At 41.0% G+C, this 13,080-nt stretch overlaps 2 protein-coding genes across 2 annotated transcripts in view; both read right to left on the reverse strand.

The window, feature by feature from the left end:
- LOC142152281 (N-acyl-phosphatidylethanolamine-hydrolyzing phospholipase D-like) overlaps positions 1-13,080 on the reverse strand; it is a 386,092-nt gene that overhangs the window by 197,454 nt on the left and 175,558 nt on the right. The gene's annotated exons all lie outside the window — the stretch shown is intronic.
- FBXL13 (F-box and leucine rich repeat protein 13) overlaps positions 1-13,080 on the reverse strand; it is a 189,170-nt gene that overhangs the window by 92,641 nt on the left and 83,449 nt on the right. Inside the window, exon 9 of the mRNA XM_075208743.1 lies at positions 8,429-8,564. Coding sequence (XP_075064844.1) covers positions 8,429-8,564 — 136 coding nt within the window. The remainder of the gene's footprint in view (positions 1-8,428; positions 8,565-13,080) is intronic.

The raw sequence follows: 13,080 nt of genomic DNA on the forward strand, positions 1-13,080 counted from the left end.
GTTTGTTAGCTCCACCTACTTTGACAGGCACTGCTTGCCATTGCTGTGACTTTGCCTACAAGCGCATGTTGCATTGGCCTTGCTTGCCACTGTTGTGTCTGCCTAATTTTGTGTTGTGTCCACCTACAGTTGATGTGATCCCACCAACATGAAGTCGCTTTCAGAATTTTTCCAGGACCTCTTTAAGTTCCCAATGCACCTCTGTTTATTTTCATTGACATTTCCAATATGACTGTTAAATATGTATGTAAGACTGCTATGACATTTTCTAGGGGCCATCTATATGCAAACAAGAGAATCTAAGGAAATTAAAGCTGCACTACCACCTATAATATTTTAAGTGTCCTCTCCCCCTAGCTGGAACCCCTCTGTTTCTCTCACATTCTGCTCAAAATCTGAACTTACCTATTGATTTCTGGATTAATGTATTTAAAAACATAAGCAAGATTTCTCCTTGTCTTAACAATGTAGAAACAGTATATAAATTCTACATAGGAAAAAAACGTTATAAAAGTTACCTGCAGGTTGTATATGGTTTTTGATACATAGCACACATTTTATCCTAATCCATCACATCTTTGTTAGAGAAAGTGTGGACAGCAAGGAGATAGAGAGCACACATGATGGTCTTGTTCAAAGATCCAGACTCTCTGAAAATGCATTTTTTGACTTAGTAACAAGTTACTACAAACCACTTTACTAATAAGTCAGAAAATGTGTTATTCAGCTTAATGCAAGAAAATTTACCATAAAGTGATAGATATCTGTTATTAGCTACATGTACTATTATCACTCAATGGTGGAAACAAAAATATCCCTCCTTTGTTTTATGGTAATAAATAAATTAGACCATCAAAAACAAGAATGTTACTTTAAGAGAAAATCCAGTACACTGATTTTCAGTTGACTACAAATTATTCTTTATTAAGTTTCATTAAAATAATTAATTTTTTATAAAAGCAAACTATTAAAAAAATATATAGAAGTTCGTAAAAAGAATTGAAAAGACAAGTGCTAGATAAGATAAGGTACTTGTCTTTTCACAGCCTTCTACATATGTTTTTAATAGTCTGCCTTTAATAGGTCTAGATATGTAAAATGAATTATTTTAATGAAATTTAATATAGAAAACATTGTACTAAATTGAAAATCAGTGCCTCTTATAGTAACATTCTAGTCTTTGAATTGGTTTAACCCGGTTAATGAGAAAAGAGTGCACACCCTCTAATGATATAAAATCAGATAGATGACTGTTTAATAGTCATAGATTAGATAGATAGAGGATTGGCCCATAAATAGTGCGGTCTATATATTTTCTTCTACAATAAATTAAATTAGGTCAGATGTGTGTAATCTCCCATCCAATACTTTTTCTCAGTATACTGATAAGTGCGAAAAATGGTTACAGTACTCAACGCACAAAAACTAAAATAAAAATATGTACAGTATGTATAGCATCAAGGGAAAATTGTCTCTTCCCCCAGATTCATTTTTCTCTGTCTACATAATTGTTTTGCATTTTCATGTTTGGCAAATGTTACCCTTATTCTAATTGTGCTTCTTGAAATGTTTGTTAGAGAGTTTGTTATAATGTGTGTTTATATTTTGAAAATGTACAGTGTGTGCTTATCACAGACAAGATTTATAGAACTGTTTTTATGTTTGTATAAGACTATATATGACTATACACTCTCTGACATTAATAAATACGTTTTCACATATATATATTATGTATTTATTATAGTAATATAATAATTTGTATATGGCAACAAATGTGTATATGGGATTCTGTGCTGTGCAACATACTTTCAGTTATTCTCTAAAGTCTGCAAGAATACATACCAGTTTCATGTATCTCACACGGAATCACATTCTGACATATTGTATACTGTGTTTTGGTGCATTAAATGTTCTGCTCGGTGTATTATCAGCAAACTAATATCTGTATTTACATGTGACAAGTCAACTGATTTTCTATGGGTTGACTTCCCCATAAGAAAACCAAAGAGTTTTATTTTACACTTTTATGTAAAGCAATTAAGTAAAGGGACATAAGCATTTTTATTAAATACCACTGAGAAAAAACACCAAAACCAAATAGATGCTCCCATCTGTCCTGCACACTGCAAGTCATGCACACTCATGTAAAGATAGCAATGCACACTGCAATTGGGTAATTCTGGCTAAATGCAAATAAAAAATATATTAATTCTAATACTTATACATTCCTGGGCAAATGGCTCTGCCCCCCTCTTTCACAGGGCCCCCTGGACCAGGTACTGTATGGTAAAGTGTGATGGGGGGGGAGGGGTGGTCTTAATGCAATGAGGGTGGGAGGTGGGCTGTTAATATAATGGTGTAATGTGGATGGGGGCTAATTTTTTAATGGCTATTAATTTATGTTTGGGATGATGATTGGGTATTTAATTTAATAGTGGGACCAATTAATTTAAGATGGGGTGATGGGATCTTTAATTTAATGCTGGGGTGGTTTGGGGGCTATTAATTGAATATGGGGCTGAATATGGTGAGAAAAGGGGCTATTTATGAAATGTGAATATAAATTATTTAATGTCAGGGATAGTTGTGGAAAATAAGTATATTTATTAAATTTAAATGCTATTAATTTATTACCCATGCTGTTTGGGGGAAGGCAATAGGTTTATCTATTAAATGTAAATACTATTAATTTAATGTTAGGGCTGGTTGGAGGGCACTATGTCTATTTATTAAATGTGAATACTATTCATTTTATTTTATTTAATAGCTGGCAGCCATTAACTGAATGTGGGGCTGAGTCTGGGGAGAAGGAGAACTATTTATTAAATGTGAATATGATAATTAATGTTGGGGACGGCTGTGGGAAATAGGTACATTTAATAAATGTAAATACTAATAATTGGCTGTGTGGCCTGACAAGCATGGTGAACGGATGTATCTGTAAAGAGCTCCTGTAGAACAGACTATTAAACAACCCTCACCCATGTTATAACTGGGTGTTTGCACAGCCACCGTTTAACCTACCGCCCTGCGATGCTGCTTTTGCCATCCTTGGGGGAGACTGGCAGAGTTATATCAAGGTTACTGCGGCCTCATGACCTGGACCCGCTACTGTAGTTTCCAGCCGACACTTCTTCCTTAATTGTCTCCTATCTTTTTAACGCTGTGCACCCCCCTGTGGTGCGGAAGCTTGCCCTCTAACTGCTGTCCGAGTAGCTGGGAGTGTGCAGAACCTACCTGGTGCCCTCTGGATACGGGATCGGCCCCTGACCCCAGTCAGCGGCTTAAATTCTTGAGTCTTTGCTCCGGCTCCTCAGCCCTGGATATGTGCTGCCTGCTTGCCAAAAGCTGTTTGTCAGTGCTGCGCCCTGGCTGCGCAGAGTGGTCTCACTGGTGCCCCCATACAAAATTATAGCTATACTCTGATTGGTTGCTATAGGCTACATCTCCACTTTTCAAACACACCAGAAACTCGCAGCTTGATACATTTAAACCCAGGTGTGTCTCTATTTGCTCTGCTGTGCCCCCTGCCACTCTGTACTACTGGTTTCTCCTCATTTTGTGGTTTTTCCTTATGTTCCAACTCTCCCTCTTTTCTACTCGGGGGGGGGGGGGGGGGTTCCCAATCCCGCCTTTCCAATTATGAACATGCCTCAAACCAAGGATACCCCCACTACTACCCAAATAAATTATCTGACTCACCTCCGTCTCCTGCAGCCTCTGAAATTAATGATGATGAGTGCCTGTCGCCAAAAAAGACTTTCTTTCCCTGATTCAAGAAATGAAGGATCTATGTTCCTCCATCCACACTGAGGTTCAACATGCCCTACACACTATTAGATCAGAAGTCTCATCCCTGGGTACCCGTACCGATCAGATTGTGCAAAAAGAAAAAAAATAATGACATCTTTGCATATCAGACCACATCTCCAAAGAAGATATGTCCCAATTTCACTGGGCACTCAATCGATCCATGATCAACAGGAAGACCTGGACAATCGGGCCCGGAGAAATAATATTTGGATCAAGGTGATCCCTGAATCCATTGAAACGGCTCATCTGGACCCTTACCTTTGGAAGCGGTTCTCCCAATTGGCTCCAGAAGTACATGAAGAACAACTGCTTCTAGATTGGGCCCATAGAGCACTTAAACCTTACTCATCGGATCAGTCTCTACCCAGGGATGTTACTCTCCGCATCCACTTCTTTAAGATCAAGAAAGGGGTACTGCAGGCATCCAGGAAATTGCCAACCTTTACCTATGAGGGTAATACCATCCAAATTTTCCAAGACCTATCCCCTGCTATCTTGGCAAGGAGGAGGGAACTGCAACCTGAGACTTCGGACCTCTGAGAGCACAACATTAGATACCGTGGGGATTCCCCTTCCACCTTTTCCTCTGGCACCAGAACCAACAACTTGGCTAAATCCTTGAATGAAGTCCAGAAACTCCTGCGCCAGATTGGGCTCACCCCCTCCCCCCCTCAAACCCATTCTGCTTCTGACTCCATGGCAAGCACAGAGACCCCCACAGAGAAACTGGTCTACGGTTTCGAAATTCTCTAAACCACGCCCTGCTGATCACTGATCTCGACACTACACTGTATTTGTATTTGCACCTCCACTACCTTGCATAGCTTTATGCTAAACTGTCAAGTTTATTTGGACCTAAACTGCTGCAGGCAGGACCCATCTGCCTGACCAGAAATGACACAGGTTGCGGCCTTGGCTGCCTATCTCTGCTATGGTAGCTGACTTTCTTAGTAGATTGGTGCATTCCCCTATTGTTGGGACCCCAGGGGTCTTGCCATCATACCTCCTTTACCCATTAGATCCCCATGTGAATTCCAGAGTTATTCTTCCTTGCTCCTGTAACTGTTTTCCAGAAAACAGAATGCCACCATTTCTATGTTGGACACCTTGTTCTCTGTAGCCTGCCTAAAAAAAATTTTTGTGTCATGGACTACCTCTGCTGAGAATGGGACAATGGCATCTGCACTCCTCGCTCCCCCCTCACACCTGGTTTGTTGTAGTGTTGTTTTATTTGTTTGTTTGTGTTTCTCCCATTATGTCTTCCATAGCTAACTTATTCCTCCTGTCTGCAAAACCTGCTCACCACGATGGAGAGTCCTAATCTGCATGCATATTTCTACAGTATATTGTTTTCATTGCATCTTGTGGTATTATTAAGTTTTTACTGCTGCTGTGAATTTATAATGTTGAAACTTGTTGCAGTTACCACTTCCTTTATTCTTTTGTCTTTCCATTCCATCCCCTCGCCCTCCCCCCCCTGTTCACTGCGTCTTTGAGGCCACTTGAAAGTTCTCTCCTATTCATCTCTTCCCCCCTGACTTTTCCTGCCCCTCTCTTGCCTGGCTTCTGCCAGTCACGTACCGCACCAAGCCTTAGCTCTCTGCCGGTCCCCGTGATGTTTCACTCACCACTCCCCATCCATTGCTGGCACTGTAGTCTGCTGACCATTACTTTGTATGGTCACCTTCTTTCTCCTCTTTCCGTTCCTTTTTCTCTCCTCCACTGGTCGTCACCATACTTCTTCTTTCCCACATTCTCTGTTGCACTTTGAATGTCGTTTCAAATAATGTAAAGGACCTTAACTCCCCCCCAAGAAGGGCTAAATTACAAGCCTCTCTCCACATTCTGAAAGGCGATCTGGTCTTTCTACAGGAGACCCATTTCATTAAACATCTCCATCCTGAGCTCAGATCAAAAAGTACCCTTTGAGTTATTATGACTGTGACCTCAATCAGAAAAAGCAAGGGGTTGCGGTTCTTTTTGCCTGCCACCTCAACTCTGATCATCTGGACTCCCATGTGGTCAAAGAAAGCAGATTCCAGATCCTGATAGCACCTTAATAATTTCCTTTGCACCCTTGTCAAGCTCTATGCCCCTAATGTTTCCAAATCTACATTTTTCAAAAGATTGGGCTCCCTGCTAGCTCTGTCTCTCCACATTGCTCAATCTGTCTGGAGAGATTGCCAGAACTCCAGGTCTCTGAAGGCCTTCCTAAAGCTTCATAACCTATATGATTCTTGGCAAATCTCTGATCCTCTCACCAAAGACTAACACCTTCTTCTCCCCTGTACGCTCCACCTATTCCAGAATCGACATGATCCTGCTCAGCCATGACCTTGCCCTCAAGCTCATCTCCTCTCGCATCTACCCTACTACCTAGTCTGACCATGTTCCTATTCTTGCGACTCTCTCTACTTTAGCCCTTATAGCTTCCTCCCAAGCCACTAATTTAATGTCTGGCTGGTTGGGGAAAATAGTTCTATTATTAAATGCAAATACTATTAATTTAATGAGAGGGCTGATTGGCGAGAAATATGTCTGTGGCCGGGTCCCCGAGGCAGCCATCTTGAAATGCACTCCGGCGCCGGGAGGGTTAATACCCAGCACCTGAGGGGTTAAATCTCTGGCGCTAGGCGCAGCGTGAAAGCTGTTTAAATAAAAATGTTTTTAAATAAAAAATGTATTTTAAATGTGTGCTGCAGCGCCGGGTGAGTATAACTCAGCGCTGCAGCAGAGAAAGGGTTAAACCATGGCGAGTGTAAAAATGTAATTTAAACGTGAAATGCATGTGTAGGCACTGCAGCGCCAGTAAAGGACCAGATAACGGGAGTGTAACTATATATAGTTTAAATGTAATAATGTGGTTTAATGTACAATGTGTATTCTAAATATATATGTATATATGTATAATAAATAAAAAATCTCTCGCCCTTGACAGAGACACCAGGGGAGGAGAGTGGGCTGAGCCCCCTTCTCCCTGGCAGCTCGTAGACGGGAAGGGGGGGGAGTATACTCCCCTGCCACTAGCAGCAATGTTAAAGGTGTTAAACTTTCTGGGCTGATTCACGTGCAGGCTGCATGAATTGGTTAAAGGGACCAAATGTGAATAAAAAAGCCTCTGTTTTGTATTAAAAGCTGTTCTTCTTTCATCTCACCTGATCACTGGTACCTTTAACCAGTGTAAGAGCAAATAAACATCACTTGCTTCAAAGAAAAACTTCTCTATGCTGATTCCTGTGACCAACAAATTAGACCCAACTCTAATCCGTTCCCGGCTGTTCTGAGTTTGGACCCAGCACCCAGTACCATCGCTCTGCCCGCTACCCAACAGCACTGGCCAGTGTGATAGGCCAGGGGGGATCCATCCACAGCAACCCTGATTCATAGGAAGAGGTCAGGGGAACCAGCCCAGGTACACCCACAGCGTCAGTTACCCAAAAAAAACCCGGTTCTGGATGCCGGTAAGGAGTCCAGTGGTGGCAGCACTTATAAACCCCTCCTACTGCGGTAAGAGGGCGCATTTGGAATAAAGTAAGGGAACTGTGGAAAAGTAAGCCCATCCGGTTCCCAGCAGCAGCAGACAGGGTGGCATAGGCGGTCCATCCTGTCACAATGTCTATTTATTAAATGTAAATATTATTCATTTTTATAGCTGGGGGTGGTTGCAGGTAGGGAGACCTAAATATTAAACGTGGGTGGTACTGATTTAACGCCAGTCTGGTTGGAACTTTCCAAATTTTATGAATCTGTTTTTTTTTTAAATAGAGTACCCCAATATTCCAGTATATACAGATAGCAACTGAGCTTAAGAACACAGCAGCCGCAGGCGGTGAAAGCTGCAAGAACAGGGAGGGGAGCAGGACAGTCTGCCAACTGTTCTTAGGCAGTCCCGAATTTGGGTGATTGTCCCGTTTAGTCAGGACAGGGAGGTATGTCCTGCTTCACACTGCTCTGCTTGTGAAGGGAAAGCTGTCTGCACCTAACCTAACAGTAGTGCATGCAGTATTGTCCATGTATTTGTCTAAAATGAAAGCCATAATACACCATAATAGGCCCCTGTCTTAAGCTTCCCGGGCATCCCAGAGCATTGATCTAGCTCTGGATAGAGTTGTGGTTTACAATAAAATTTTATTTAAATACGTTACTATTTCAACCATTTTAAAATTACACCATTTGTATATTAGGGATAATGTATACTGTACTGTTTGCATTATATGAATATTAGAAGTCATCTTATAGATCCATGTGATCATGGATTATTTTTGTGACTTCAAATATCCTTACATTCTAGAGCAGTGGTCGAAGTGGGGGTGTAAACGATGATATGGCATACAACTGCTACCGGAACTTCTAGTCCAGCCTTCATTGTAAAACATTTAAATTCTATTCACTTACGTTTCCATTACATTTTTTATACCGCCACCTCTACATTTCAACTTGGACGTCTGGTCTAGAGTACAGGAAATATTAACTATATATTTTTTTAATGCTCATTTCAGTCTAGGTTTACATTATTAGTTTAAAGTATTTGTAAGGTCTTAACACAAGCATTACAGAACGTAAATGCACATAAAGATGCTGAATGTAAACCCCCCCCCCCCCAAAACAATCATACCTATGCCTTTAAATGTAGACCAGTGCAATGCCGAACACCTGCGGAGATTTAAACGTATGACAGAAGGACGACACTTTCGCAATACATTGACGACAAATTTGTCTTTAATGCGTTGTCTCACTGAAGAGAAGTCAATCTACAGAAAATAGAAGCCATGCATAAAAATAAATAGTCAAGTACACTCTAACAGAACAAATATAAACATAAACTAGAATACAATTTCTTTCACCTCTCTTTTAGGCCTATAATTATTAACCCAACACACACTGCATATGGCAGCAATATTGCTCTGTATTCTTCAAAGAACCATTAAACCTAAAATAAAAGTGCATTATATATATATATATATATATATATATATATATATATATAGCAATATAATTCAAGAAAAACCACACAAAACCTCCAATATAATCATCATCATTTTTTCATTGAAATATATAGCACTACTAATTCCTCATGAGTGCCAGGTTAACACATACAGTCATGTCCAAATAAGACTGCACACCGGCACTTATATTGGAGGTATTGTGCGTTTTTTCCCTGAATTATATTGCTATATATATATATATATATATATATATATATATATATATATATATATATATATATTGGCAACAGCCCGCTGATGAAACACACACGAACAGCTTCTTCCTTTTATGCCGTTTTAATGTCAGGGTGGTAAATGTATTTGAAACCATACAGATTTAGATTTCACACTGTTTCTTGAGACCCTAAACTCTAGCTAGACAAAAGACCAGCTAGACAAAAGACCAGCTAGACAAAAGACCAGCCAGCTTCCCCAGCTTTGGTCTCTCTGAACAATGAAATAAGCAAGGCTTTATACATGCCACTCCTCCCACAGCCCTAGCTTGATGGTCAGGTGACACACCCACCTTCCCTTTAAGAGGAAACTTCCACCAGAGGTTCTGCTTGCCCTGACACAGACACACCCTGTCTGTTTGCTGTGGGGAAGGACATTTCAAACTATGTAAGTTAAACCAAGCTTTAAACTATTATTTGTCACACAAGTCTTTATCTTTAAACTAGGTGAATTGCTGCTTGTATGTGTTCTCTGCATTTTGCCAGGTAAATGCCTCCCTTTGTTACATATCCCTCCCCCTAGCATCTCCAAGTAGGGGGACGCAGACTTCAGGAGAAGCGCAAACTTTTGTTACAACACATCTGCATTTTTATGCAGAATCCCGGGTCTATGTTCTACTGAGAACTTAAAAGATTACAGTGCCAAGAATCAGCGGGTTACCTTGTCATTTGCCTCCCGGTTGTGCTGAATCCACCGCAATGGTGCATGGCCTGTTATTAAGGTGAATTCTCTGCCTAGGAGATAATAGCGCAGAGCTTCTGTAGCCCATTTTATGGCGAGACATTCTTTCTTCACGGTGGCATATTTTTGTTCTCTTGGAAGTAACTTATGACTTAAGTACAGGATAGGGTTTTCTACTCCATCCTTCTCCTGTGACAAGGCTGCACCTAAGCCGACACCAGAGGCATCAGTTTGAAGAAAGAACCTCCGGCTAGAGTCCGGTGCTTGTAAAACTGGAGAGGAACTAAGTGCGTATAAATTTGGATAAGCGCTCAATTTAGTTACACTCACTCTGGCATGGGCAGCATGTAGGGAGACTCCCCAATAGCCTCAAAAATTCATATAATTCCAAAGTACTACAGCTCTCTAATGCCAGAATGCATTTGACTAGACATCAACTCACAACATTTGTACTTATATATATATAACCATAGTGAACATCTTTAAGGTCTTAATTAGATCTGTATATTGAATATCGTGGACATAAGATCCTTGTATAACTTCTCACGATCACTTAGTTCCAAATAATGCAGGCTAAATATTATTAACCATATAAGAGTACCGTAACAAGTTGATCCTGTGGATGACGCTGTTATCCAAATGTGTATATTCCTCCAAATTACGGGTTTGTGCACATATTTAAAATGCCTGTTGGTCAAAAGTTCCCTCCCGGGATTCTGATGTTCTGCCCGGTGTATAGCGCGATGTTTAGCGTGGTGTTCCAATCCAACGCTTTCAGCGTTTAAAGGCCCGAATGTTGCACCTCCCGCAGCGTCACACACGACCAGCTCCCAGCCAGATGTCAGCAACCCCGCTCGTCGGCAGAACACTCCAGCCCACGTGTCAACACCAAGGAAAAACCAGAATAATGGATAAATATCAACAACTTTATTGTTCCATACAAAATGTACATCTGTACTTACACTGCAGTACAGGTAAATTTGTTCTCAATTGCCTCCTCAACGCGTTTCGTTAGAAGAGAGGAACTAAGAGCTAAGCGAAGATCTGACCAGGAGGCTTTATGCAGAGTCAGACCAGGTTAATCTATTCAGACAACTTATTTTTAACATGTCCACAAATGGAGCAGCTTTATTGCCGAAGTGGCTTACGAACCACCTGTAGTAACCTACTATGCCTAGGAAGGTTCTTAGGTGCGATTTTTTTCTGGTCTTGAACAATTTTTGACTGCCTCCACTTTGTCTTGCTGGGGTTTTACATGCACTCACTCAACAACCTACCACAAATACTTGGCTTCTCTCATGGATATGGCACATTTCTCTGGGTTAGACCTACAGATCGCGGTTCAGCCCTCGGATGCATTCACCAGAACTTTAATAATCCGAAACGACAAATTCTCCTCAGGCTGCAGCCATTTCTTTAAAATTTTGGAAAGCTCAGCCAATTGTGCTCTGACCAGTTTATCTTTATCACAGCGCCATTCGTGATAGCGTTGGGCTCGGCCTGGCCCCGAAAACCCAATGCGAGCCAATATCTCAGACTTTAGATGCGAATAGTCAGAGGCCCGGTCCTCATCCAGATCCATATAAGCTCGTTCAGCTTCACCAGTCAGATATGGCGCCAGCCTCTCAGGCCAATCTTCAGGAGGCCATTTTGCCCTTTTTGCAACTATCTCAAAGGACACCAGATATGCTTCTAGGTCAGCTGGCGACATTTTCTGCAGAGCCGGACCAGGTGGTTCATTTCTGTCACACCTCACCTGGCCTAACACTTCCCTTAAGAGCCTGGTGTTTTCCACCTGTGCCTTTACGACTTGTAGCATCTGGACTTGCTGCACAGCAGCCAAAGTCACGAGGGTTCTCAACACTTCCTTCATCTTAACATCTCCGCAGGCTGGGTAGCAGAAACTTGCTTCCCTGAGCATCCCACTTCTAACACCATTTGTGGCAAGAGCCTGCTACTGTTGAAACACATGCGAACAACTTCTTCCATTTATGCAGTCTTAATGTCAGGATGGTAAATGTATTTGACACCATTCAGATTTCACACTGTTTCTTGAGACCCAAAGCGTTAGCTGGACAAAGACCAGCTCTCTAAAGACCAGCCAGCTTCCCCAGGGTTGGTCTCTCTGAACAATGAAATAAGAAAGGTTTTATATATGCCAGTCCTCCCACAGCCCTAGCTTGATGGGCAGGTGACACACCCACATTCCCTTTAAGAGGAAACTCCCTCCAGTGGTTCTGCTTGCCCTGATACAGACATACCCTGTCTGTTTGCTGTGGGGAAGGACATTTCAAACTACGTAAGTTAAACCAAACTTTAAACTATTATTTGTCACACATAAGTCTTTATCTTTAAACTAGGTGCAATGCTGCTTGTATATTTTCTCTGCATTTTGCCAGCTAAATGCCTCCCTTTGTTACAATATCTATATCTATTTATATATATATATATATATATATATATATATCTATATATCTATAATCTCCAACTCTCTCTGTGTATAAATACACATATATATATATATATATATATATATATATATATATATGTCAAATATGACACATATATAACAGGGATTAATTTAAATCATAAAATGGTAGCAAAAATACACAGTTCCAGTTTTTCTTATGGCGCTACACAGCACATGATGTGTAGTACCTTGTTGGTAAGAATATATATATATATATATATATATATATGTCAAATATGACACATATATAATATGGTGAATGAGAGGACACAAGTCGCAATCCCTTGGTTCCCCATAGTGCAAATTAAAGTTACAAACTGAGGGTATGGATGGGTTACTGGCATACTCTGACCAGCTGGATACTTCAAGTGCTTTTGTGGGGAGTAAAACCTGTGCGCCTATCTGTCAAATGGAGAGCACCTCCCTAAAGCCTACTTCTCCATCTTCTTCTTCAAACTATGTGCAAAGAGCAAGGAACATCCCTGACACACACATCCTCCTATCAGAAGGTGCAGAGTGAGTCGCTTCTTGTATATACAAATCCTTACACTTATAGAAGCAAGGCAGAAGAGGCAAGGGGCGTGCAAGTGTAGGCCAAGTACAGTAAGGGCATGTTGAAGAAAATTTGATCGATGTAAACCTGGACACAGATGCACATACGCATTTCAGGAAAGGTATCAGTTGCGGGTGTTCTACCTTGGTAAACTGCACCATTTCATATCATATCACAATGACTATACTTCTTGAGCTTCTTCTGCATCTGGACAACCGATCTCTCCTAGGCACTGTGTAAAACATTTATGCTACTGCAGAACTTCTGCATCAAGTCCAAACCAGTACTTGGAGCCATTCAGCAGCCTAGCAGCATCAGCACATTTACCATACATTCAGTCACAT

Source organism: Mixophyes fleayi, chromosome 4 (genome assembly GCF_038048845.1).
Source record: "Mixophyes fleayi isolate aMixFle1 chromosome 4, aMixFle1.hap1, whole genome shotgun sequence".
NCBI lineage: Eukaryota > Metazoa > Chordata > Amphibia > Anura > Limnodynastidae > Mixophyes > Mixophyes fleayi.